The following is a 27,296-nucleotide window of genomic DNA, read 5'->3' as shown; positions in this document are numbered from 1 at the left end:
TGGATGGCCTTCAGAAACCCATCAAAGACCCAGAGAGACTGCTTGTTGTCCATAGTTTTGGGCAGAGGGGGTTGTGCCATGGACCGTTTGCCAGTTTTATGAAACCTATGGATGCCTTTTCAGAATCTTCTGAACACAGTGAATGAAATACACAGGATCACAACAGAAACCAATTATATTTAAGTTATACAAATATTACTACCCTGTGAAACAGAAGACTATGATGTCTTTCTTTGTCAGTAATTTTTTTTTTTTTTTTTAGACAGTCTCACTCTGTCACCCAGGCTGGAGTGCAAATGGCACGGTCTCAGCTCACTGCAACTTCCATCTCCCGGGTTCAAGCAATTCTCCCACTTCAGCCTCCCTAGTAGCTGGGACTACAGGTGCATGCCACCACACCCGGGTAATTTTTGTATTTTTAGTAGAGACGGGGTTTCACTATGTTGGCCAGGCTGGTCTCGAACTCCTAACCTCGTGATCCGCCCGCCTTGGCCTCCCAAAGTGCTGGGATTACAGGCGTGAGCCACCGTGCCCGGCCTCTTTGTAGGTAATTTAAGTGACAAGACAATATTGTTGGTATATAGATAATTCAGATTTTGTTTTTTAAGATATTAAAATTAAGTTTTTTTTTTTTTGAGATAGAGTTTTGCTCTGTTGCTCAGGCTAGAGTGCAGTGGTGCGATCTTGGCTCACTGCAGCCTCTGCCTCCCAGGTTCGAGCGATTCTCCTGCCTCAGCCTCCTGAGTAGCTGGCACTACAGGTGCGTGCCACCACATCTGGCTAATTTTTGTAGAGATGGGATTTCACCATGTTGGCCAGGCTGGTCTCAAACTCCTAACATCAGGTGATCTGCCTGCCTTGGCCTCCTAAAGTGTTGGGATTACAGGTGTGAGCTACTTGCCTGGCCAAGGTGGGTTTTTTTTGTTTTGTTTTGTTTTTTAAAAGGCAGTCTCCCTGTATCGCCCAGGCTGGAGTGCAGTGGTGTGATTTTGGCTTACTGCAACCTCAGCCTCCCAGGTTCAAGCGATTCTACCTCAGCCTCCTGAGTAGCTGGGACTACAGGTGCGCACCACCACACCTGGCTGATTTTTTTAGTAGAGACAGGGTTTCACCATTTTGGCCAGGCTGGTCTCAAACTCCTGACCTCAAGCAATCCACCTGCCTTTGCCTCCTAAAGTGTTGGCCTCCCAAGGCCTCACACTCTACAGGTGTAAGCCACTGTGCCGGGCCAAAATTAAGGTTTTGATGTTTAATACAAATCAGTTGTGGGGTGGTCTTTGGCTTACCTCCTTTTATATATTCATCAACAAATAATTGTTGATGGGGAATTTTAGTGAGCATTGTAGATGTATGATTGCGATACAGTTCGACTTAGATCAAAGTTAATAGGTTTCCACAAGACTGCCCTCACTTTGGATACCAGCTGCAAACTTCAGGGGCTCCCATGTTACTTTTATTTCTGACCAAGTACAAATGTGGAGGTTTCCATCACACTCAAGTTTGATAATTCAGTTAGGATGACTCACAAAACTCAAGAAAGTCCAGTATAGTTTATTATAGCAAAAAAAAAAAAAAAAAAATACAAAATAGGACCAACCATAAGAAGTGACATATAGGGCAGTGTCTGGGAAGGTCTCAGATACGAAGTGTTCATGCCCTCCTATGGAGACAGGGTGGATCATCTTGGTGTCTCCATGTGTGACTACACGCACAGAGTATTAACCAGGAAAGCTCATGAGCCTCTGTGTCCAGAGTTTTTATTGGTGCTTAATTACATCAGCATGATCTATTGAATCATTGGCCTTGGAGCTTGAACTCAATTTCTAGCTCCCTTCTCTGAACTTTGGGCTTCTGTCCTGGGGCTCAGAGCCCCAACCTTCTAATGCCATGGTTGGTCTCTCTGGTTTGGCCAGCCCCCCACCCCCACATCCTGAGATCTTGTTAGCATAAACTAGGTGCTCACCGTGAATCACGGAGATGCCCTGTCCCTCTCAGGACATTTCAGGGATTTAAAGGGCACCAACTGGAGCTGGGACAAAGGCCATCCAATCTGTTTGTATACCATAGTCAGCAATTCTGTTTTCAGTTTGATGCCTAAGGACCAGGCCTAGTGATATCACGTGGCTGACCTGAGCTGTGCCTGAGCGCCTGCATGAGAAGACTATGTGCTCTGTCCTGGTGGCAAATCTAGTCAAGTGTCAGTTGATGAGTTTAAGTGGTATTTTGGGCTACAACAAATGCAATGGGATGGAAATATATGTGATTTCTATTGTTGAGAAGTTGGAAGCACTACTACTAATACTGTGGTTTGTTGCATGCATTCATGATAGAAGGAAGTGCTGTACTTCAGGTAGAGGTTAGGAAAGATGAAGAAAAAATATTTTCTCCTGTCCAAATCCATGATCCTTATAAATTTTGATCACGTATTACACTTGTATTAAAACTTGGTGTTTAGATATTTAGTGGTTTAGGGTGTTTAATAATTTTTTTTTGTTTGTTTGCTTTTTAAGATGGAGTCTCGCTGTGTCACCCATGGTGGAGTGCAGTGGCATGATCTCGGCTCACTGCAACCTCCACCTCCTGGGTTCAAGCAGTTTTCCTGCCTTAGCCTCCCGAGTAGCTGAGACTAAAGGTGCATGCTACCACGCCTGGCTAATTTTTTGTATTTTTAGTAGAGATGGGGTTTCACCGTGTTAGCCAGGATGGTCTCAATCTCTTGACCTTGTGATCTGCCCGCCTCAGCCTCCCAAAGCGCTGGGATTACAGGCGTGAGCCACTGCGCCTGGCCTAATAATTTTTATATTGATAAGAGAATTTGGGCTCTGAAGGCCTTCAGATATCTACTTGGTATATATGATAGCTGCTTTGCCAGGATCCTTAAGTAGCTGAACATTGTGTAATTAGCAATACTTATAAGGATTGAGCCCTTTATTTTAGTCTTTGAAGTTTTAGCTAAAGGCAGAACCTACACCAGAGGCCCCTAGAACATTGTCCTTAAGTTCCATCTATTGTAATATTTATTTTTTGAGAAAAGTCTTGCTCTGTCACCCAGTACAGTGACGCCGTCCTGGCTCACTGCAACCTCTGTTTCCCAGGCTTAAGTGATCCTCCCACCCCAGCCTCCCAGTTAGCTGGGATTACAGGCATGCACCACCACACTTGGCTAATTTTTATTTTTATTTTTTTATAGCAGTGAGGTCTTAACTGTGTAGCCCAGGCTGGTCTGGAACTCCTGGACTCAAGTGATCTTCCCACCTTGGTCTTCCAAAGTGTTGGGATTACAGGTGTGAGCCCCACCCTGCTCATTGTAACATTTTAAATAAGAATATCTAATAATTTTTTTTTTGAGATGGAGTCTAGCTCTGTCGCTCAGGCTGGAGTGCAGTGGTGCAACCTCGGCTCACTGAAAGCTCTGCCTCCTGGGTTCATGCCAGTCTCCTGCCTCAGCCTCCTGAGTACCTGGGACTACAGGCGCCCGCCACCATGCCTGGCTAATTTTTTTTTTTTGTATTTTTAGTAGAGATCGGGTTTCACTGTGTTAGCCAGGATGGTCTCGATCTCCTGACCTCGTGATCCGCCCGCCTTGGCCTTCCAAAGTGCTGCGATTATAGGCACGAGCCACTGTGCCCGGCCCAAGAATGTCTAATAAATTCTTGTAGTTACCTAGGAAGGTTTTGAGTTGTACTCTGAGTGTTTTTTCTTTCCAGAACTATAAAACCTAAAACCATTGACCCTAAATTTTTGTTGTGAAACATTTCTAACATAGAAAAGTTGAAACAGGCAGTTAATATCTGTACTCAACATCTACATTCAGGAATTGCAGATATTTTGCTGTCTTTTCCTCTTTTTTGTTTTTAAATTTCTTTTCTGCTAAACCATCCTTTCTTACTCTATTTTCGTTTTATTTATTTTTAGAGATGGGGGTCTCATTCTGTCACCTAGGCTGGAGTGCAGTGTGACTTGATCATAGCTCTCTGCAGCATCAAATTCTTGGGCTCATGGGATCCTCCCACCTCAGCCCCCTGAACTGGAACTACAGATGTATACCACCACATCTGGCATTTCTCTACTTTTAATAATAATGTCTTAGTTACAAACTTAACTGGTAAACTCTTGTGATGCTGCTGCTAGTTCTATACTTAGTTACTCCTTTCCCCTGCTGTTTTTTTCCTAAACTTTTTAAATGAAATTTTCTTTTTCTTTATTTTTTGAGATGGAGTTTCGCTGTTGTTACCTAGGCTGGAGTGCAGTAGCGTGATCTCGGCTCACTGCAACCTCCGCCTCCTGAGTTCAAGCGATTCTCCTGCCTCAGTCTCCCGAGTATCTGGGATTATAGGCATGCGCCACCACGCTTAGCTAATTTTGTATTTTTAATAGAGACGGGGTTTTTCCATGTTGGTCAGGCTAGTCTCGAACTCCCAACTTCAGGTGATCTGCCCGCCTCGGCCTCCCAAAGTGCTGAGATTATAGTCGTGAGCCACCGCGCCCAGCCTTAAATGAAATTTTCTACACATAGAAAAGTTGAAACTATAGCAGAGTGACCCAGCCTGTCTACCTGATATCAAGATTTTAATTTGCTTACATTTTGCTCTACTGTTTTTTATTATTGAACCATTTGAAAGTTGCATTAAATTGCAGACATCATGACACTTACTTAAAGTAAGGTTGTTATTCTTTGTAAGTACATGCCATATTTAAGAAAGCTAATTAGCCCTTCATATCTAATATCTATGCTCTGTATTTAGATTTTAGCTATATGTTTTTTTCGTATGTCTGTGATAATTTATGTAATCCCCACTATGTTATAAAGGAAAAACAAATTCTTATTCTTTATGCTCATACTCAGCACAACACTTCTGTGATCAAATGTGTGTGAGTTTTCCCTACATTATCTGTGTCTCATTTTCTCTGATGACTCCAGTTGGTTGTCCTACAGTTTAACTTCTCAGAGTATCCACCTGGAAATAGCATCACATCCCACAAGACTGCCCCCACTTCTCATGCCAATTGCAAGTCCAGGTTATTTATTTTATTTATTTACTTATTTATTTTTTGTGAGATGGAGTTCTCACTCTGCCGCCCAGGCTGGAATGTAGTGGTGTGATCTCGGCCCACTGCAACCTCCGCCTCCCGGGTTCAAGCGATTTTCCTTTCTCAGCCTCCCCTGTAGCTGGGACTACAGGCACGTGCCACCATGCCCAGCTAATTTTTGTATTTTTAGTAGAGATGGGGTTTCACCATGTTGGCCAGGCTAGGCTCGAACTCCTGACCTCAAGTGATGCGCTGGCTTTGGCCTGCAAAGTGCTGGGATTACAGACATGAGCCACCACACCCCAGCCAAGTCCAGGTTATGTTACGTGCTTCTGACACACTAGCTATAAATTGGAGGCTCCTGTGATTCGTCTTTCAGGTTTCGTAATTTGCTAGAATCACTCAGAGAACTCAGGGAAACAGTGTATTGGCTAGATTACCATTTTATAATAAAGAATACAACTCAGGAACAGCCAGATGGAAGAGAGATGCATAAGGCAAAGGAGGAGTGTGGAACTTCCCTGCCTACTCTGGGCTCATCACCCTCGCAGTACTTCCATGCGTTCACTAACCTTAAGTTTCTCTGCAGCTGTCCTTTTGGGTTTTTCTGTAATCTTCAGTAAGCCGGCATAATTGATTATGTCATTGCCCACTGGTGATCAGCTTAGCTTTTAGCCGTCTCCTCTACCCGCCTCCCTTCCCAGGGTAGGGCTGAAAGTTCCAACCCTCTAACCACTGGTGGGTTCCCCTGGCAGTCAAACCACTTCCTGAGGCTGTCCAGAAGCCATTAGACATCATTCATCTCATTAGCATAAAAAAGACACTGGTATTCCTAGAGTTTTAGGAATTTGGGGGCTAGGAGATGGAAGAACAAAGTATATATTTCTTCACATGTTTAACCTTGTGTGACAACAATTTTTTTTCTTTTTTGTTTAGATCTTGTTGCATACCAAGGCAACAGTTTTAAGACAACTTGTTGACAGCCCAAGCTTCAGTTTACACTTGACGTGTTTCACTATTAGTGCTCCTGTATACTTTTAGTGGTCCTGGTGTTAAGATTTGGGAACTTAGTATTTTTGCTTAAACAGTTTTAGGAGTCAATTTTCTTTTTATAAATAGCACTGTTGAGTGATAGCAGCAGGAAACAAATACTTTGATATGACTCTATTTCCTGAGAATTACTGCTTTTATGTCTGAAATGTTGAAATATTCATGTTTTAGCCTTTTTGGAGACAATACTTTGTCATTGATTTCGTGATACCCTATTCCTTTATTGAAGCAATCTATGTGTTTATTTTTAAATAGGAAGTTTATCTCGACAATGCTAGTTGCAGTCTGTGTGACCTTGACCAAGTTATTTTAATGTCTGTGCTGCAGTTTTTCAATTTCCAAGATGGAATAGTTATAGTGCATATCTTCCTCATGGTTGTGAGGAGTGCATGACACATAGCAAGTGCTCAGTGAACGGTCATTTTTCTGGTAAGTAGTTGGAGAATTTTTTGATCTCCTTTGAGATTACAATAGAATGAGAATATTGAGTTTCAGAATTTAAGTTCATGACACATTTTTAAGATTAGTAAAATTGCAAGCCTGGATACTGTTAGATGTGAATTCTGAATTTCTCTTCAAAGAATCAATATGTCAGTATGTTCAATTCTTTGCCTTCTACTTTTAAAATTAACTTCCTCTTAAAGCAGCCTTTCCTACCCTCATTCCGATTACCTGCTCTACCCTGGCTCATTCTGGTTACCTGCTCCACCCTGACTCATTCTCCACCCTGACTCATTCTCATTTCCTGTTCTGTCATAACCATTTTTCCCGACAAACCACTCACCCCGTCACTCTCTTTAAATTAGCCAATTGGAAATAGTTTAGTCTGTGCAGTCTAACCCTAGCCAGTAGGGAAACAACACAGCAGCAGGGGCCACATGCGTCAGGAATAAGAACCCCTTACTCTCCCTTGTGCAGGTAGTGTGCTCACCATTGCTCCATCTGTGAGGGTGCACCCTTCTATAGAAGTAAATTGCCTTGCTGAGAAGAAAAAAAAATTTTATATTCGAGTGCTATTTATTTTGCGGCACTGAAACTTTATAAGAATACTTAACTATATTTAATAAAGATGGACTTAGCAAAGGAAAATCCAGCATCTTTTTTTCTCTTAATTTCTTATGAAAAATTTGAACTGAAGTAAAAGTTCAAAGAATAACAGTGAACACTAATATTCTCTTCACCTACGTTAAAAAATATTTTGCCATGTTCATGTTGAATAGAAATTGTAGGTGGTGCCATTGTTTTGAGCTAATCTTCTGCACTGGGCCACAATAGACCAGACTAAAATCTAAATCGAGCCACTCATGCTGAGGTTCCAGACTACCAAACTGAGGTGTTATTGGACCTTTCCAGAAATCAGGAGAGAGGAATAGCCTTAATTTCTCAAACCAGGCAGTTCCAGTTGGCATGATAATGCAGTTCCCAATCAGTGATTTCTCTGTTGTCCTGTTTTTTCATTCCTTCCTTACAAGGAAAGTAACTTTGAAATGACTAATCTGCTTTTTGTTCTGCCATCCTGAAATAATCAAAAGGACCACAGTCAAGTTTAAAAGAGTTTTATTCAGGCCAGGCACGGTGGCTCATGCCTGTAATCCCAGCACTTTGGGAGGCCGAGGCAGGTGGATCACCTGAGGTTGGGAGTTTGAGACCAGCCTGACCAACATGGAGAAACCTTGTCTCTACTAAAATTACAAAATTATCTGGATGTGGTGGCGCATGCCTGTAATCCTAGCTCCTCGGAAGGCTGAGGCAGGAGAATAGCTTGAACCTGGGAGGCGGAGGTTGCAGTGAGCTGAGATCGCGCCATTGCACTTCCAGCCTGAGCAACAGAGCGAGACTCCGTCTCAACAAAACAAAACAGAAACAAAAACAAAAGAGTTTTACTCAAGTGCAAAACTGAGAGTAGCCAACTGGGTAGCACAGAATCCAGAGGAATGGAGCCAGCCAGTCCTCTGAAGCTGAAAAGTTTAAGGTCTTGGTTATGTAGGCAGAAAACAAATTTAACAGGATTGCCACATTTTCCATACAAGGTTGGTTTATGAGTTATAGCAGTTTGATTAGTTACAGTTCTTTTCCTTTTCCAATTTAAAAGAGTTTATTTAACATTCCATCTTAGTGTGGTAGTCTTGAGGTCTTTGTGTAAAAGAAGGAAGTTAATCTACAATGAAGATTAAGTTTAGAGGGATGGGGGTCTTCTCTGGAGCCCTTTAGTCTTTTCCAACATTTTACAAAACAGTGTAGGTAAAGAGGCTAATTCATTATCAGAGGACTGAAGCTGCCTGTCATGTGACTCAGGTCCCATTATCACATTTAAGGCTGAAAATAATTTTAAAACTTCCAGCAGATTTGATTTTGAATTATTTTCACAGTTCTTTGTTTCTGCTTTCTTCAGGCCTGTTCTGTCTGTACATGTAGCCTCTGCTCTGCTCATTGGAATGCTCATTCTAGTTTATGGAACAAAGCATTGCTTGATTCTAGAATCGTAAATAAAGCTGTTTAAGATCCTTAAACCACATTATTGTAATTTTGTCTTTTGATATTTATGTTAACCCTCATGTATGTATTGTTTTCTTCCCCTGAATTATTTGAAGTTAACTTACAGAAATTGTGAGTCTACCTCTTCAAGCATTTCAGCATGTTTCCAAAGAATATATTCTCAGGCATAACCACAATGTCTTTGTTGTGCTTTTAAAATTTAATGATAATCTTACAATATCTAATATTTAGTCTGCATTTAAATTTCCCCAGTTGTCTTAAATGTGTGTGTGTGTGTGTGTGTGTGTGTGTTTTCTCTTTTGATACAGGGTCTCACTCAGTTGCCCAAGCCGAAGTGCAGTGGCTCGATCATGGCTCACTGCAGCGGCTCGATCATGGCTCACTGCAGTGGCTCGATCATGGCTCACTGCAGCCTTGACCTCCTGGTCTCATGTGATCCTCCTACCTCAGCCTCCTGAGTAGCTGGTAGCTGGTACTACAGATGTGCACCACCACACACAGCTATCCTTACTGTGTTGATCACTTGAACTCCCGGGCTCAAGTGATCCACTCCTCAGCCTTCCAAAGGATTAGGATTACAGGCGTGAGCCATTGTGCCTGGCCTTAAGTGTCCTTTGTAGCTTTCGCCAGCCCCCTCCCCCCGCCGCCAACAAACCGTGTGTTTAGGGTTTATTCATTGTGTCTTATTGTTGAGTCTTTAGTCTCTTTTAGTCTAGAGCAGTATGTGTACCATTTTTCTTTTTTGACACTGACTTTTTGAAGAGTATGGCCCACTTTTCATGTACAAAGTCCACCCTTTCTAATTTGTCTGTTTCCTCATGGTGTTGGCTAAGTTGCTTCTGTATCACCTGTATTTCTGTAAACTAGAAATTCGATCTAAAAGCTTGACTAGATTTTTTAAAAATATATTTTATATTGCCACATTTCACCTGGAGGTACAACATTTTTGACAAGAGTATTTTATAAGTGATGTAGTCTGCTTTGCGTCATATCACATTAAGAAGTGGATAAAGCGAGGTTGATTCCTTTTTAATGGTGCCAAATTGTTTTATCTTTCAATTCCGTTGTAGTGAAAGGTCAAGATTGCTCCATTGTAAAGCAACAACATTTTCCCCTTTATAATTAACGAGTAACCTGTGGAGTTACTTGTTTTGATACCATACACTTACTGTTCTCTGGCAACCTTTCTCTTGATAGTTTTAGCAACTATTGATGGGTCTCTCTGAATGCAGGACCTTCTTCTTAATGGCCTTATAATTAAGCTCCATTTGACAATATTTTCCGTAACACTTGAAGGTTCTGCTAACCTAGAAATAATGCTAACTCTGAATCTAAAATTTTTTTGTTTCCTTCAGTTTTTTCCTTCAGTTTTCATTTACAAAGTTAATCACTTAGTAGAATAACTTAAGGAAAAGATAGTATATCTTTAAAAAAACCTGAGCAAATTAAGTTTAGCCTTTTCCAGTCAAAGGAGAGTGGGATTTGTTTTAGAAAAGCTCTAGTTCATCTGAATTTTGAAAGCCTTACGTGGCAGCTGTTAAAACCAGGGTTTCATTAGTTAGCACTCATTAGTGTTTTCCTTTTGATCTGTCTCTGCATTTCTTTCTGGTCTTAACAGGAGTTAGGATAAGATTAGATGGTTGAACTATTACTTGCAACTCAAAAAAGAGAAAGGACTCTAAAATTTCATTTTTTTTTTTAAGATTGCATCTCAACATGAGGGAAGGACTCTTTTTTCTTTTTTTTTTTTTTGAAACGAAGTCTTGCTCTTGTCGCCCAGGCTGGAGTGCAGCGGCACTATCTCAGCTTACTGCAACCTCCTCCTCCCGGGTTCAGGCGATTCTCCTGCCTCAGCTTCCCTAGTAGCTGGGATTACATGCGTGAGCCACCACACCCAGCTGAGGGAAGGACTCTTATCTGGAGTTTTGCATTCTAATATTATTCAAATAGCCACCATGTATCCTTTCCCCACTGCAACTCTTCCTTCTACTCCTGTCTTAAATTTTTAGTTTATTAACAAGTTCAACTTGAAATTTTAATGAAGTGGAAAACAGCAGAAAATATTGCTAAGATAAGCTTAAATCTGATAGGAGAGTATGTACTTCAGAATATCAGTAAGTTAAAATTTTCATTTGATTGAATTTGTTAGGATAAATTGATTTTATGTAGTTTTAAAATTTCTTTAATCTGGCTGGGTGCAGTGGGTCAAGCAAAATTTTTTTTCTTGATCTTTGAAGTCGTTCTCTAAAGAGCACAGAAAGGGAGTGGAGTCATGGGATGTTTTTTAAAATTGGGAAATACTACATTATGGTCTGTGGGTTTTTTTTTTTTTTTTTTTTTTTTTGTGACAGTCTTGCTCTGTCACCCAGGCTGTAGTGCAGTGGTGCGATCTCGGCTCACTCTAACCTCTGCCTCCCGAGTTCAAGCAGTTCTCCTACTTCAGCCTCATAAGTAGCTGGGATTACAGGTATGCACCACCACACCTGGCTAATTTTTGTATTTTTAGTAGAGACCGGGTCTCGAACTCCTGGCCTCAGGTGATCTGCCCACCTCGGTCCCCCAAAGTGCTGGGATTACAGGTGTGAACCACTGTGCCTGGCCTTTACATCGTGTGTTGTATGCTGATGGGACTATGCTAGTGGTAAATGTACACAGAGAAAAAGGATGGGATTGATTAGGCAAGTGATAGGGTTGAATGTGGCTCAGAGATAGTGCATCTTTTATTATGGAGACAAAGGGTACTGATCAGTTAGTCAATTTGGTAGTGAAGTGATGAGTAGTTGAGTAGTTCTCTTTGCTTCTGTTTTCCTAGCCAATAGCAAACCTATTTGCTGAGGCTGTGGGTAGTATTGTTGAATGCACACTTGAGATACGAGATTACAAATTTGAAGTGAAATTTTTGTATGTTTTTCATTCATGTTTAACCACTTTATGTTGTAAGCACTCTAGGAAGGGATTTGGGTTAGGGTTTTGCCATACAACAGTGACAAGAGAAGGGAAGAAAATTGAGAAAAGCAATGGAATAATAATCATCATGATGTGATTGACCATCCATGAAAATCTAAGCAGAATAATGAGGGAAGTTAGTCCCTGAGGGAGATAATGCGATATTGGAAAAACAGTAAAGCTGTACATTGGTACTGGTTGCATCAAAGAATTGTTGGAATGGGAGTGTCAGTGTAAGAAAACTAGAATGATCAGAGATGGTTTTGAGTATGAGATACTTGAAATAAAGGTTTTGGGATTATTGCAGTTATTGTTGATAAAAAGGTCTATGTTGGGACTGTGAGAATAGATGAAGTGTAGGGTAAGTGGTTTGAAGGGAGGGTGTCTTAAGAGCCAGGCGGAAGGTTGAATGGATCATATGTGTGGATGTTGAGGATGTCAAGAATGTTGATGGGATCATGGAGGAAAAGAAGTAAAGCCGATACCGTAATCTTCAACAAATGTGTGCAGATGACTGAAGATTCACAGGTAGAAAAGTAACAAAAAGGGATAGCTGTTATGACTAGTGTTATGGCGTGTGCTTCTAGGGTGAGGATTGGGGTAGGAGAGATTGTGTCAGGGTGTGCGGTGAGAAATACAAACAACCATCTTTTGGGGGAGCTATTGGTGGTAGGGTCATGTGGTCAAAGTGGTCAAAGTAGACTGCACTTTGCTGAAGAACGACTTTACCTTCTGGAGAGGTTTGGGCAAGCTGGGGGAAGAGAGTAATAGGGGCGCATTCGATAGGTCTGAGTGGGAAGAGAGTTTAATGAGGGAAAAGAGGGATATGAGATTTGATGTGGCAGCTGGATAGGCTGTCAGGGAAAGGTGAGTAAGCAACCAGTTGTCCTGATAGCCTTCATCTTAGGCCTAGTCTCTCTAGATCATTGAGTGGTGAGACAGACCTGCTATATCTCTAGGAACTAAATTTGGTTTAAAACATACACTGCTTCTGGCAGGGCGCAGTGGCTCACGTCTGTAATCCCAGCACTTTGGGAGGCCGAGGCGGGTGAATCACGAGGTCAGGAGATTGAGACCATCCTGACCAACATGGTGAAACCCCATCTCTACTAAAAATACAAAAATTAGCTGGGCATGGTGGTGCACGCCTGTAGTTCCAGCTACTCCGGAGGCTGAGGCAGAATTGCTTGAACCCGGGAGGCGGAGGTTACAGTGAGCCAAGATTGCGCCACTGCATTCCAGTCTGGTGACACAGCGAGACTCCATCTCAAAAAAAAAAAAAAAAAAGAAAAAAAAAAGATACACTGCTTCCATAAAATGACTTTGGCATTTGCATGGGTGAGGAACTTCTTTGAGGCTCCGCTGAAATTTCTCGACCTTTTTCTTTAGTTTCTGGAAGCTTGTGAGCAGAAAGGGAAATGCAGAGACGTGTTTGGCTATAATTCTTTCTCTTGCCCAAGACCCTGGCCTACTGATCTTCAGCCTCGCTTTTACTCTGTCTTGAACATGATTTCCTGTGCTGCCCCCATGCTGTCCTTCCACTCTGCCTCCCCAGTGACCTCACACCCCTGTCTCCCACCCCCATACTCTGGTTCTTTGTGTCCCATTAGAGAGATGGGCCATGCTGTCTAAATCTTCTGTGAAATCCCAGCGTCCACCCTTTTCTGTTTTCTAGCAGCAGGGTGCTTTAGGATAATAATGGGGATGCCAGACAGCAGCTGTATTGTGTTCCAGTTGATCTTGGAAGAGTTTCACTTTTGGGTCTTGCACATGTCCCAGGCTTCTTTTTTTAAAGAGTCTATCACCTCTTTTTCTCCTTTCTACTTTGTCATGTCCTAAGAACCCAGGTCTTAGGAAATAAAGTTAATTGCTTTGGGACAAAATGCACTTTAGCTAATACTTTTGCTTAAGATTTTATGTTTAATGGCTCACTAGGCAAAATTTTGCTCTCTTGATGCTCTAGTAATGAACTGTTTCACTATTTTACAGAGTACTTGTGATTTCACGTATTTTTGCTGAACTCGTAAAAGAGACATTTGGATGGTGGATTAACCAGAACACTAACATTCTGTGAAAAGTTTCAAATTGGAGAATATTGAATTTTCACCCTAGTCCAGCAGCTCCGCTGCTCACTTAAATACAGATGAATGAAGACCCCATTCGGAAAGACACCTGGCCAGCGGTCCAGAGCTGATGCAGGTAGGCATTGCGGTTCTACACATATTTAAATACATACTTTAATATAATTCATTTCAAACAAGTGTAAAACTGGGTACTTTCACATAATAGCTAGTGAAAAACTTTGTGATTTCTAGTATGTTATACACATATGCATATATTAAGAAGCAGATTTAAGTTTCTTGAAAGGGAGGTAGTCACATGAAATTTCTGTATAATCCTCTAGCAGCTTATAAATGTCTAGTAAATTTAGCAAATGAATTGTAAATATCTGTTAATAAGATTATAGTAAAAGGAGTTTTTTCCGGAAGAGTTAAAGTGAGGTGACATGAGTTGGATTTAGTGAGATTTAGTGTACTGAGAGCAGCTTTTAGGAAGAAAGATAAACTTGGAATTTCTTGTGTTTACTTGAAAGAAGTTTACTGGTGTGGAAATTCTAATAAAAATTACATTCGTTCTTATTTTTGTGGCACATAGCTAGTATAACTCGAATAGAAGTTAGTCTTTGCCTGATTTTTAGCGCGCCCGCCCCAATAAAGATAAACAAAATCTTATAGAATACCCTATAAAATAGGTAAGTCATACTTTCTTTGGGACTTGAAAAGCATTCTTCTCCATTTCAGACATATATTGGAATGTTGAAAAAGAACAGTTTAGGGTTCTTTGACAAATGAATCAGAATTATTCTATAAAAATTATTATTAATAGTACAAACTTAAGTGATTTAGAACAACTTATTCTATTTATTTACTACAGTATTTGGAGTTCTGTTGTAGAAAAACCACAAGAATTAAGATTTCTAAGTACCCTTTATCTTTATTTTAGCTTCTTTTTTATAAAGATAATATTCATTTAAATATTTAATATTTGTCAGTAAGATTAATTTGAGTTGGTGATGACTGAAGTTTAAGGCATAGGAGAGATTACTCAGAATCCTAGCCGTTATTAGCTGTATAAAGATGGACACATTTCTTAGTCCTCTTGAGCCTTAGTTTTTCTCATCTTAAAAAATGGGACTTTTTTTCTTTTTTTTTTTTTTTGAGACGGAGTCTCGCTCTGTCGCCCAGGCGATCTTGGCTCCAGGTGATCTGCAACCTCTGCCTCCTGGGTTCAAGCGATTCTCCTGCCTTAGTCTCCCCAGTAGCTGGGATTACAGGCATGAGCCACCATGCCCCGCCAATTTTTTTGTATTTTTAGTAGAGATGGGGTTTCGCCACGTTGGCCAGGCCGGTCTTGAACTCCTGACCTCAGGTGATCCTCCCGCCTCGGCCTCCCAAAGTGCTGGGATTACAGGTGTGAGCCACTGCGCCTGGCCAAAAAATGGGACTATTAATGTACCTATTGGGGTTAAGGACTAAATGAGATGTGAGTCAAATGTTTAGGTAGTTGCCTGGCACTTTTAATAGTGTTATTATTGATCATAATGTTTAGAATAAGATATTTTTATTTCTTCTCATTAATTGAAAAAATTGCTGCCAAGTGTTTATTGACTGGTGAAACCTCCCAGGTCTCTGTCATTTGAAATAGTAATTCCTTTTCTAAAGTTCATATATATACAACATACAGCATTCCAAATTCAACATTCATTCTTTTTTTAAATTTCCATTTTTATTTTAGATTCAGAGGTACATGTTCAGGTTTGTTACAAGGATATATTTTATGGTGCTGAGGTTTGGGTTTCTATTGATCCTGTCACCCAGATAGTGAACATACTAGTTCCAGCAGGAAGTTTTTCAGCCCTTGCTATGTCCCTCCTTCCCTTTGGAGTCCCTGGTGTTGATAGTTTCCATATTTATGTCCACATGAACCCAAGATTTAGCTCCAGCTTATGAGTGAGAATATGCGGTATTTGGTTTTCTCTTTCTGCATTAGTTCACTTAGGATAATGGCTTCTAGCTGCATCCTTGTTGGCTGCAAAGGACATGATTTCATTCTTTTTCATGGCTGTGAACATTGCTATTTTCTTTATCGATTTTGAAATCATCTTGTGAGGAACCTAGCAGGCCGAGTAAAGTGATTTGTAATATGATATAAGTAACTAAAGGAGCTAAACCAAAAGATTTTATTTTTTTTAAGGGTGGGATTGTTAATCCTAACAAGTACTTTGATATTACATTTTCTTATTCTTTGATTTTTTTTTTATAGCATATGGCATAGGCTTAAAGACAAAATAGGTTCTGTGTAAATCCTAGTTGGCGTGTTAGATATTTTAGCATAAGAGTCCGTGAGGTTATTTTTTAATGTTGTGTAAGAAGATACAAGAAAGACCAAAGTGTTTTTTCCTGCCTATTCCTCTCTCTTTTTTAAAGAGACAAGAGTCCCTCTCTCTCACATAGGCTGGAGTGTGGTAGTATGATTATAGTTCACTGCGGCCTTGAACTCCTGAGCTCAGGTGGTCTCTGCATCAGCCTCCCGACTAGCTGGGACTACAGGTGTGTGCCATCAAGCCTGGCTAATTTTTTTGTAGAGACAGGGTTTCGCAGTGTTGCCCAGGCTGGTCTTCAACTCCTGAGCTCAAGTGGTCCTCCTGCCTCAGCCTCCCATAGTGTTGGGGTTACACTTAATGAGCCAGTGTGCCTGGCCTCCACCTGTTCTCTTATGTAATTCAATACAACACAGCACCTCTGGTCACCCAAATGTGGGAAGGGGAGGAGTTGCTTCCCACCAGCAATCAAGCAGTTCTGCAGCAGACATCATTTCACTTCAATCCAATTCTGATACTCTCCACCTGGAGACAGCATCAGATCTCATAGGTTGAGGGCTCAGTCCCACAAGACCACTACTTATGATGCCAGTTCAGATGCATATCTGGGCCTCTGGAACTTCTGGTCCGAACAGCCGTAAATTGGAGTTTCCACAGCCCTGTCCCTGGGCTCAATTAGTTTGCCAGAACAACTCACAAAACTCAGTGAAACACTTAACTTTTACCAGTTTATTATAAAGGATATTACAAAGGATACAGATGAACAGCCAGATGGAAGAAGGAGAGATGCATAGGGCAAGGCATGCAGGAAGGGGCATTGGTGCATCTACCCCCCCTCCAGGAACCTTCAGATAGTGTTGCGCTATCTGGAAGCTCTTCTAAACCCTGTCTTTTGTGGTTTTTATGGAAGCTGCATTGTGTAGGCATGATTAATTACATCAGTGGCCATTGATGATCAACTCAACCTTCAGCCCCTGTCCCGTAACAGTGGGTGGTTGAAAGTCTTGATCCTTTAGTCATGCTTTGGTCCTACTAGAGACCAGTCCCCATCCTGAAGCTGTCTCTGGTTATCCCATTAGCATACAGAAGACACTTACCACTCCAGAGTTTCCAAGGGTATTGGAAGCTGTAAATCAAGAGGAGGAGGAAGGCCAAATATATATATTTCACAGTATTACAGAAGTATACCCTATTTTGGAAAGATTGCTGACCCCAGGATCAGTATTGTTTATAAAATAGAGTCTTAATCATTCTTCCTGTTAGCATAGACAAATGCTCTGCTGCTTTTAAGTCCCTGTATCAGTTACCAATGTGTCTATTTGCAAATGAAAGAAAAATCACCAAAAAAGGATTTTGTCTCAGGCAGCAAGAAGCCCAGGTAGGCATTTCAGAGTTGGTTAGGTAGTTCAGCTATGCCCTCAGGCAGGTATCATCTCAAAGCCTTCTTCACTCACATGGGCTGATAGGACTTAAATAGCCTGGAGCTTTAGCCACCTGGCCTCCTGGGGCATCTCTTTTCTTATGGGGACCTTTACATGGAGGCTTCCAGATAGTATCCCTAAGAGAAACTGTCACAGCTGTGTGGCCTTTATCTAGCCTTGGAACTTACACAGGTTCACTTCTACTGCATTCTGTTCATTGAGGCAGTCACAAAGGCTCACCAAGTTTCCAGGGAGGGGGCATAGACACTATACTTCATGGGAGAAGTAGCAAAGAATTTGTGGCTATGTTTTAAAACTGCTGCAGTGGTAAATAGATTGGGTAGGCAACTTCCAACATCTGCCATGACCCCCAGTACCTGTCTTTAACATAGAGGGTGAATGATTGAGGAAATATTTGAAAGTAATAATTTTATATTTTTTTAATCTCATTCACATATCAGGAATTTCTATTTTGAAAATAACTACGTTTATCTGTGATTATGTTGAAATTTAACTGGTTGCTAAGTAGCAGTTTATGCCTAATGACATTGGGTAACAAGTACTATTAGGGTATATGGTAAAATTTTTTTCACATGTTTTCCCCTGGTGTTAGCTTCCATTTTTAGTATTTTAGCAAGGGTTGCAGTATTTTCCTTTTATGATATATTTTTTTCTTTTCTTTTTTTTTTTGAGATGGAGTTTTGCTCTTGTTGCCCAGGCTAGAGTGCAATGGCACGATCTTGGCTTACTGCAACCTCTGCCTCCCAGGTTCAAGCGATTCTGCTGCCTCAGCCTCCTGAGTAGCTGGGATTACAGGCATGCATCACCACACTCGGCTAACTTTTTTGTGTTTTTAGTAGAGACGGCGTTTCTCCATGTTGGTCAGGCTGATCTCGAACTCCTGACCTCAGGTGATCTGCCCGCCTCGGCCTCCCAGAGTGCTGGGATTATAGGCGTGAGCCACCATGCCCGGCCCCTTTTATGATATATTTTAATCATATTGATGGTACAAGGAATATTAGTCATAGATGCTCATGTACCTACTACTCAAATTTAACAAATATTTCTCTCTCTCTCTCTTTTTTTTTTTTTTTTTTTTTTGAGATGGAGTCTCGAGAGCTGTGTCGCCTGGGCTGGAGTGCAGTGGCATGATCTCGGCTCATTGCAACCTCCACCTCCTGGGTTCAAGTGATTCTCCTGCCTTAGCCTCCCTAGTAGCTGGGATTACAGGCATCCGCCACCATCCGCCACCATGCCCACCATGCCCGGCCAATTTTGTATTTTTAGTAGAGACAATTTTGTATTTTTAACTGAGAACTCCCAACCTCAGGTGATCCACCCGCCTTGGCCTCCCAGAGTGCTGGGATTACAGGCGTAGGCCACTGTGCCCAGCTTTGAGTGGCATTTTTATTTCTCATTCTTTGTGTGTGTCCAGTGGGTTTTATTCCCCGTTCTTTGGAAACTTTTAGAATTGGCTTTTTATGTTTTCTGGAACTTTATGATAATGCCTGTTAGTGTGTATCTTTTTCATTTATTGTTCTAGGCTTTCAATCTTCAGATTAATCCTTTAGGTCAGGTACAGTGGCTCATAAACTATAATCCCAGTGCTTTGGGAAGCTGAGGTAGGAGGATCATTTGAGGCCAGGAGTGTGAGACTGCCTGGGCAACATGGTGAGACCCCTTCTCTACAAAAAATTAGCTGGGTGTGATGGTGTGTGCCTGTAGTTTTAGCTACTCAGGAAGCTGAGGTGGGAGGATCACTTTGAGCTCAGGTGTTGCTGCTGTGAGCTGTGATTGTGTCACTGCATTCCTGCCTGTCCAGACAGAGACTGTCCAGAAAAAAAAAAAAAACAGATTTATTCTGTAACTGTGTGGAATTTTATGTTTCTTCTTTAACCGTCTCCGTTTTTCTTCTTTCTCTCTGAAATGCATGCTACTTGGATATTTGGCCTCTTAGATTGATTTCCATCACCCTCCCCTGCGCCCCCGCCTCCCCCCCCCCCCCCCCCCAGTCTTTTTTTGAGACAGAGTCTTGCTCTGTCGCCCAGGCCGAGTGCAATGGCATGATCTCGGCTCACTGCAACCTCCACCTCCCGGGCTCAAGCAATTGTCCTGTCTCAGCCTCCCAAGTAGTGGAATTACAGGCACGCGCTACTGCCCTGGCTAATTTTTGTATTTTTAGTAGAGACAGGGTTTCACCATGTTGCCAAGGCTGGTCTTGAACTCCTGACCTCAGGTGATCCATCCGCTTCTGCCTCCCAAAGTGCTGGGATTACAGGCGTGAGCCACCCCGGCTCCTTTTTTTTTTTCCTTTGAGACAGAGTCTTGCTCTGTCACCCAGGCTGGAGTGCAGTGGTGGGATCTCAGCTCACTGTAACCTCTGCCTCCCCTGTTAAGCTGTTCTCCTGCTTCAGCCTCTGGAGTAACTGGGATTACAGGTGTATGCCACCATGCCCAGCTAATTTTTTCTTTTTTCTTTCAGTAGAGACGGGGTTTCACCATGTTGGCCAGGCTGGTCTCGAACTCCTCATCTTGTGATCCGCCTGCCTCGACCTCCCAAAGTGTTGGGATTACAGGCGTGAGCCACTGCGCCCAACTCATTTTCCCATTCTCTGGGGGAGCTTATTGACTTTATATTTTCCCACCTTTTCAGTTTTTTTTTTTTTTTTTTTTTATTTCAGTCAGCAACTTAATTTCTAAGTGCCTTCACTCTTTCTCCCCCATTTTCTTTTATCCAGGCTGGTTTCAAACTATTGGGCTCAAGAGGTCCTCCCACCTCAGCCTTTCAGGTAGCTGGGAATACAGGCATTTGTACCACTGCACCCAGCTTTTTTATTCTCATACTTGTTTATTTCATAGATAGACGTAGCTTATGTTTCTGGGGATATAAATTACTTTTTGTTTGTTTTGAGATAGGGTCTCGCTGTGTCACCCAATCTGGAGCACAGTAGCATGATCTTGGCTCACTGCAGCCTCAAACTCCCAGGCTCAAGAGATCCTCTCACCTCAGCCTCCTGAGTAGCTGGGACTACAGGCGTGAGTGCCACCACGCCTTGCTAATTTTTGTATTTTTTTGTAGAGATGGGGTTTCGCCATGTTGCCCAGGCTGGTCTTGAACTCATGAGCTCAAGTGATCCACTGCCTTCGTCTCCATAAGTGCTGGGACTACAGGCATGCACCACTGTGCCTGCTTATAAATTGCTTTTTAAACAGCCTTTCTAGTGTTAGCCTTGTTGCTTACGAGTTTCTTTGTGTCTCTGCTATTAGTCTCTGTTTCATTTGGAGGCTTTCCTTGAGTCTCTTGATCGTAGGATGATCCTCTAGGAAGTCATCAAGATGATGGCAAGCTGTCTGTGAGGAAATGGCTCTTGTTGCCTGGACTACTTCTGCCTTATTGGGGAGTCTGTGAAATGTTTTCTTTGGAGATAGATTGTCAGATGTCCTCCATAGATGATGATCACTCATCTCTCATATTTTCTTATTTCTCTTTTAAGTTTACATAGTCATATTTCTTTACCTGCTGCATCCCCAGACACGACTGTCATATCAAACTGAGCTTATAAAATCTGCAGAGCAACAAGGAGAGTATCACCTTGGTGGACTCTCAGTGAAATTTTCAAAGAAAGAAAGATACGGTAAGTCCTCACTTAATGTCATCCGTAAGTTCTTGCAAACTGTGACTTCAAGGAAAACAAAACCAGTTTTTTTTTTTTTTTCTCATCAACGTTATAAGGAAACAACTTTTAACATTGAACTGACAGCGTTTGAGGACCTGCTTTATGTTGTTTTGTGTAAAGTCTCAGTTTCCAAGAACCTATCGATAGTTAAGTGAGAACTCAAGGGGAGGAGTGAGTCATAGTGTTGGAAGTCAGGAAGTATGATGTAGATGGGGATTGGTTTAGAATTTCTAATCCAAATGAGGTGCTGGATCAGACATTGGTCTTTATCATTGGAGCATCTGAGTCTACACAAAGTTCACTTAAAATAGTTGGTCTTACTTTGGAGCATGTGCCTGAGTAAGCCTCTATTAAACAGATTTGGTTGTATTTTGTTTCTCTTGCATATTATGGTTTAGTATAGTTTAACTGTTTTAGAGTCATAGAATAGTTTATTTTATAAATTACGGTTCTATTTTCTTCAACAAATAGATACAATAAAGCTATATATTTTAAAGAATCTTCTGTTTTCCACTGGAAAGTCAGTGATGGGTGATATAACTCCCCTTTTGGTGACAAACTGATAACAGTATCCAGTTATTATGTACCCATTAACTTTACTTTTTCTGCTTAACAGTGTGTGTTAAGCAGTATGTAGAGCTCTAGCAGTATGTAGAGCTCTTCCTCATTTTTTTTTTTTTACAGATGAATAGTACTCCATTGTGTGGCTGTACCATATTCATTTGGTGTCCATTATTACTGGACATGTGAGTTGTTTCTACTCTTCTGCTCTTACAGATAATAGCTACAATGGGCTGGGCGTGGTGGCTCATGCCTGTAATCCCAACACTCTGGGAGGCCGAAGCGGGTGGGTCACTTGAGGAGTTTGAGACCAGCCTGGCCAACATGGCGAAACCTCACGTCTACTGAAAATGCAAAAATTAGCTGGGCATGGTGGTGGGTGCCTGTAATCCCTGCTACTTGGGAGGCTGAGGCAGGAGAATTACCTGAACCCAGGAGGCAGAGGTTGTAGTGAGCCAAGATCACACCACTGCACTCCAGCCTGGGTGAAAGCGTGAGACTCCAGCTCAAAAAAATAAAATAAAATAAAATAAATAAAAGCTTATCTTTTTCAGTATGTCTTGCTGTTGTGTCACTGGATAAATTTCTGGAAATAGAATTGAGTCAGATCTTAAATTCATGTATAATTTTGTGAGATCTCACCAGATTCCCCTCCATCGACTCTGTATTATTTTGCATTCTTTTTTTTTTTTTTTTTTTCTTTTTTGGAGATGGGATCTCACTCTGTCACCCAGGCTGGAGAGCAGTGGCACGATCATGGTTCACTGCAGCCTCGACCTCCTGGGCTCGAGTGATTCTCCCACCTCAGCCTCCAGGTAGCTGGGACTACAGGCATGCACCACCATGCCCGGCTAATTTTTGTATTTTTTAGGGTTGTACCATGTTGACTAGGCTGTTCTTGAACTCCTGAGCTTTGTGGGCCGTGGTGCCAGGCCCATTTTGCATTCTTACCAGCAATAAAATGTGTAAAGAGTTTCTCTCTTCTCACAGTCTTGCCAGTGACATATGTTGTCAAATATGTGGTTTTGTCTGTCTTGTGGGTGAGAAATGGTGTCTCTGTGCAGTTTTATTTGTGATCTTGGCTTGTAAGGGCCTACTTGGCCTTCCTTTCTCTGATATTACATCTATTTTTCTTCATTACTTGCATAAGGTTTTTTTACATCAGTGTTATTAACCTTTAATCTGTGATAGGGGTCATTTACCTTCTTACACTTCTGTTGTGTGGAGTCAGTTTCTTGGAAACAGCCTTCCTTGAGTCCCTGGTCTCTCACTCCCACCTGTATGGGTCTGTCAGCCTATATCACATAAGTCTTGCTTTGGAACCTTCTGCTCTTCTAGGTTATATCTATGGTTTCTCAGATCCTATGTGTTTATGTTGCTTTTCTTATTTCCTGAAGGGTATCCTTCAGTAACTTCCAAAGAAGATGTGTATGAAATATAAATTTTAGCCCATATATGTGTGGAAATGTATATACTGTCAGTTAATAATTTACCCAGGTATGAATTTCAGAGTTCAAAATCATTTTGCTTCAATATTGACAATCTTACTCTCTTGTCTTATTGTTTTCTAGCCCAGTTTTGTTTGTTTTAAAGAGATGGGGTCTAACTGTGTTGCCCAGGCTGGACTTGAGCTCGTGGGTTCAAGTGATCCTCCTGCCTCAGCCACCTGAGTAGCTGGAACTACAGGTGTGCTCCACAGTGCCTGACTTTCTAGCTCAGTGTTGATGACAGAAGAATAAGTCTAGACTAACAGTTTTTAAACTTACAATCTTTCTACAGTTTTAGAGTTGCAAAGAGATAACGGGCTCTATTTTTTTAGAGCAGTTTTAGGTACTCAGGAAAACGGAGTGGAAAATAACAGTTCCCATATATTCCTTTCCCTCTCAAAGTTGCAGCACACCCTGCCCCATTCCCGCCCCAGCATCTCACAGTGTGGTGTATTTGTTAAAGTTGATGAACCTTCTTTGACATGTCATTATCACCCAAAGTCCATAGTTTACATTAAGGTTCATTCTTGGTGTTTCACTACCCTGAAAATCCCTTGTTTTCCCATTGTTCTTCTGTCTCTCACCCTTAACCCCTGGCAAGTGCTGATTTTTTGTTGTCTCCCTAGTTTTGTCTTTTCCAGAATAACGTCATAAAGTTGGAATCATACAGCGTGGAGTCTTTTCAGATTGGATTCGTTCACTTAGTAATTAATATGCACATAAATTTCCTCTGTGTCTTTTTATGGCTTGATAGTTCATTTCTTTTTATCACCAAATAATATTCCACTGTTTAGATGCACCAGTTTATTTATCCATTCACCTACTGAAGAAACATCTTGGTTGCTTCCAAATTTTGGCAGTTTTGAATAAAGCTGCTATAGGCTGGGGGTGGTGGCTCACACCTGTAATCTCAGTATTTTGGGAGGTCAAGGTAGGCTGATCTCTTGAGCCGGGGAATTCTAGATCAGCCTGGGCAACATGGCAAAACGCTATCTCTACAAAAAATACAAAAAGTAGTGGAGCGTGGTGGCTCACACCTGTGGTCCCAGCCACTCGGGAGGCTGAGGCGGGAGGATGGCTTGAGCCAAGGAGGGAGAAGCTGCAGTGAGCACTGATCATGCTACCACACTCCAGCCTGGGCAAACAGAGTGAGACCCTGTCTCAAGAAAAAAAGGAAAGAAAGAAACAACACAACAAAACGAATGAAGCTGCTATATATATCTGTGTGCAGATTTTTGTGTAGGGTTATTTTCAACTCTTGGATAAATATTGAGCAGAACTCCTGGTTTATGGTTAAACGTATGTTTACTTTGCAAGAAATTGACAAACTGTCTTCCAAAGCGGCTGTACCATTTTGCATTTCCACAAGCAACTAGCTTTTGGTTTCATTGATTTTTCTCTATTGATTTTGATTTTCAATAGTAGTGATTTCTGCTCTAATTTTTATAATTTTATTTTCCTATCTTCATCTTGGATTTAATATTCTCTTCTTTTTCTAGTTTCCTAAGACAGAAGCTTAGGTTATTGACTTTAGCTCTTTCTTTGGCTGGGCGTGGTGGCTCAAGCCTGCAGTCCCAGCACTTTGGTAGGCTGAGTGGGGCAGAGGTCAGGAGTTCAAGACCAGCCTGGCCAGCATGGTGAAACTTTGTCTCTACTAAAAATAGAAAGATTAGCTGGGCGTGGTGATGCGTGCCTGTAATCCCAGCTACTCGGGAGGCTGAGGGAGAATCACTTGAATCTGGGAGGCAGAATTTGCAGTGCATCGAGATCATGCCACTGCACTCCAGCCTGGGCCACAGAGCGAGACCCTGTCTCAAAGATTTTTAATTGCTATAAATTAATTCATTAATTGCTGTAAATTTCTCTGTAAGCACTGCTTTTGCTGAATGTTGGTAAGTTATGTTTTCATTTTCACTTAGTTCAAAATATATTTAAATTTCTCTTGCAGTTTCTTTGACCCATGTGCTTAGAAGTATGTTGTTCAATCTCCATGTATTTTGAGATTTTTCAGCCATCTCTCTGTTACTGATTTCTAGTTTAATTACATCGTTGTATGACAGCATACACTGTATGATTTTTATTCTTTTAAATTTGTGAAACTGTTTTACAGTTCATAATGTCGTCTGTTTTGGTGTATTTTCCGTGTGAACTTGAGAGAGTTTATGTTCTGCTCCTGTTGGGCGAAGTAGTCTTTAGATTTGACTATAGATCAAATATATAGATTAGATTTGATCTATAGTCAACTAGATTTGATGGTGCTTGTTGAGTTCATCTATATCCTTACTGATTTTATGCCTTCTGGATCTGTCCATTATTGACAGAAGGATGTTGAAATCCATAACCATAATATAGGTTGAGCATCCCTAATCCAAAAATCTAATATCCAGAATACTTCAGCATCTGAAACTTTTTGAGTAACTCACGTGATTCCACAATTGGGTGATGAAGATTACATTAATACTAAAGAAAAAGTGCCTGTTGATGACATGGGGAAAATGTGTGATGGGCTTATTGGAGGACTAGAGCAGGGTGCATTTGTAACACAACAAGAAACCATGTCAATTTATACGATCGAAGAGAGACTTTTAAGACAAAAACTTGTTCATGAGGCAGTTGACTAGAGGAAACACTTTAAAAAACCATCCAGTAGAATGCTTGCTCATTCCTAAGGACCCACTTCCTGGCCCCTCAACTGCTTCTGATATTTTTTTCTCACCTAAAAAAATAAAACACACAAAACACAGAATTGTAGGTGGAGAGTAAAGGCAAGCTGTTGTTTGTTGTTGCTGTTAATAGCTGATACAGATATTCTGGCGCTGCTACTGTGCTGCTTAGATATCCTGAACACATTATTTTTTCACTGTATTAATGGTATGCTCTATTTTTTACTGTTAAGAACTTACGTGTGAATTTGTGTAAGAGAATGGTTGCTGTTGGTAGCATATAAATTCAGTGTCAGGAATGATGATGATAACAAACACAGATTGTCCACATGGGTTGAGCTAGTGACACCTTTGCTTTCTGATACTTCAATGAGTATAAACTTTGTTTTATGCACAAAATTATTTAAAATATTACATAAAATTACTTTCAGGGGGTATATAGAAGGTTTATATGAAACATAAATAAATTTTGTGTTTAAACTTAGGTCCCATTCCCAAGGTACCTCATTTTATACACAGATACTCTGAAATGTGAAAGACTTCTGGTCCCAAGCATTTTGAATAAGAGATACTCAACCTTCAGTGGAGTTAATCTGTCTCTTCCTATAGTTCCATCAGTTTTTTTTCCTCACATACACATTAAGGATTGTTTTGTTTTCTTGGAGAGTTGACACCTTTGTTTTATGTAATGCCCCCCTTTATCTTTGATAACTTTTCTTCCTCCAAATTCTGCTTTCTTTAAAATTAATATAGCTTCCCACTTTCTTTGATTATTGGTAGCAAGCTGTATCTTTTCTTCATCCATTTACTTTAAATCTGTGTATCTTTATAGTTAAAATGGGTTTCTTGTATCTAGCATAAAGTTGCATGTTGTTTTTGATCCACTCTGAGTCTGTCTTAATTGGTATATTTAGATCAGTAACATAGAAAATGATTATGTAGGTGGAGTAATATCGTGTCATATTTATGTTACTATTATCTATTCTTTGCCCTTGTTCTTTTTTCCAATTTTTGCTTTCCACTCTTTTCTGCCTTCTCTGGTTTCAATTGAGCATTTTACATGATTCCACTTTTTTCCCTTCCTTAGCATATCAAGGATATTTTTTGTTTTTAATTTTTTTTTTAATTTTTAAAAATAGAGACAGAGCTTCACCATGTTACAAAGGCTGGTCTCGGACTTCTGAGCTCAAGCGATCCGTCCACCTTGGTCTCCCAAAGTGCTGGGATTATGGGCGTGAGCCACCGTGCCCAGCCAGTTAAGTTTTTAAACTTTTTTAGTGATTGCCCTGTAGTTTGCAATATATATTTACCAGTAATCCAAGTCTACTTTCTTTTCTTTCTCTGTCTGTGTCTCTCTCTCGCTTCCTTTCTACCTTTTTTTTCCTCTGAGATGGAGTCTCGCTCTGTTGCCCAGGCTGGAGTGCAGTGGCGTGGTCTCAGCGCACTGCAACCTCCGCCACCCGAGTTCAAGCAGTTCTTCCACTTCAGCCTCCCCAGTAGCTGGGACTACACGATGTGTGCCACCACGCCCAGCTATTTCTTGTATTTTTGTAGAGATGGGGTTTCACCATGTTGGCCAGGCT

General features: G+C 41.1%; 1 protein-coding gene across 15 annotated transcripts in view; it reads left to right on the top strand.

Annotated features, from left to right (window-relative positions):
• SPIN1 (spindlin 1) overlaps nucleotides 1-27,296 on the top strand; it is an 88,860-nt gene that overhangs the window by 24,561 nt on the left and 37,003 nt on the right. For 5 of the 15 annotated variants that reach the window (XM_009244593.4, XM_063713895.1, NM_001132974.1 and 2 more), the window contains 1 exon segment: nucleotides 13,513-13,722. The exons of 1 other annotated variant lie outside the window; for it this stretch is intronic. In XM_009244593.4, coding sequence (XP_009242868.1) covers nucleotides 13,671-13,722 — 52 coding nt within the window. In that variant the 5' untranslated portion in view covers nucleotides 13,513-13,670. 15 annotated transcript variants of the gene reach the window in all.

Source organism: Pongo abelii, chromosome 13 (genome assembly GCF_028885655.2).
Source record: "Pongo abelii isolate AG06213 chromosome 13, NHGRI_mPonAbe1-v2.0_pri, whole genome shotgun sequence".
Classification (NCBI taxonomy): Eukaryota; Metazoa; Chordata; class Mammalia; order Primates; family Hominidae; genus Pongo; species Pongo abelii.
Note: the sequence above shows the minus strand (reverse complement) of the source record. Positions and strands in the feature narration are given on the sequence as shown.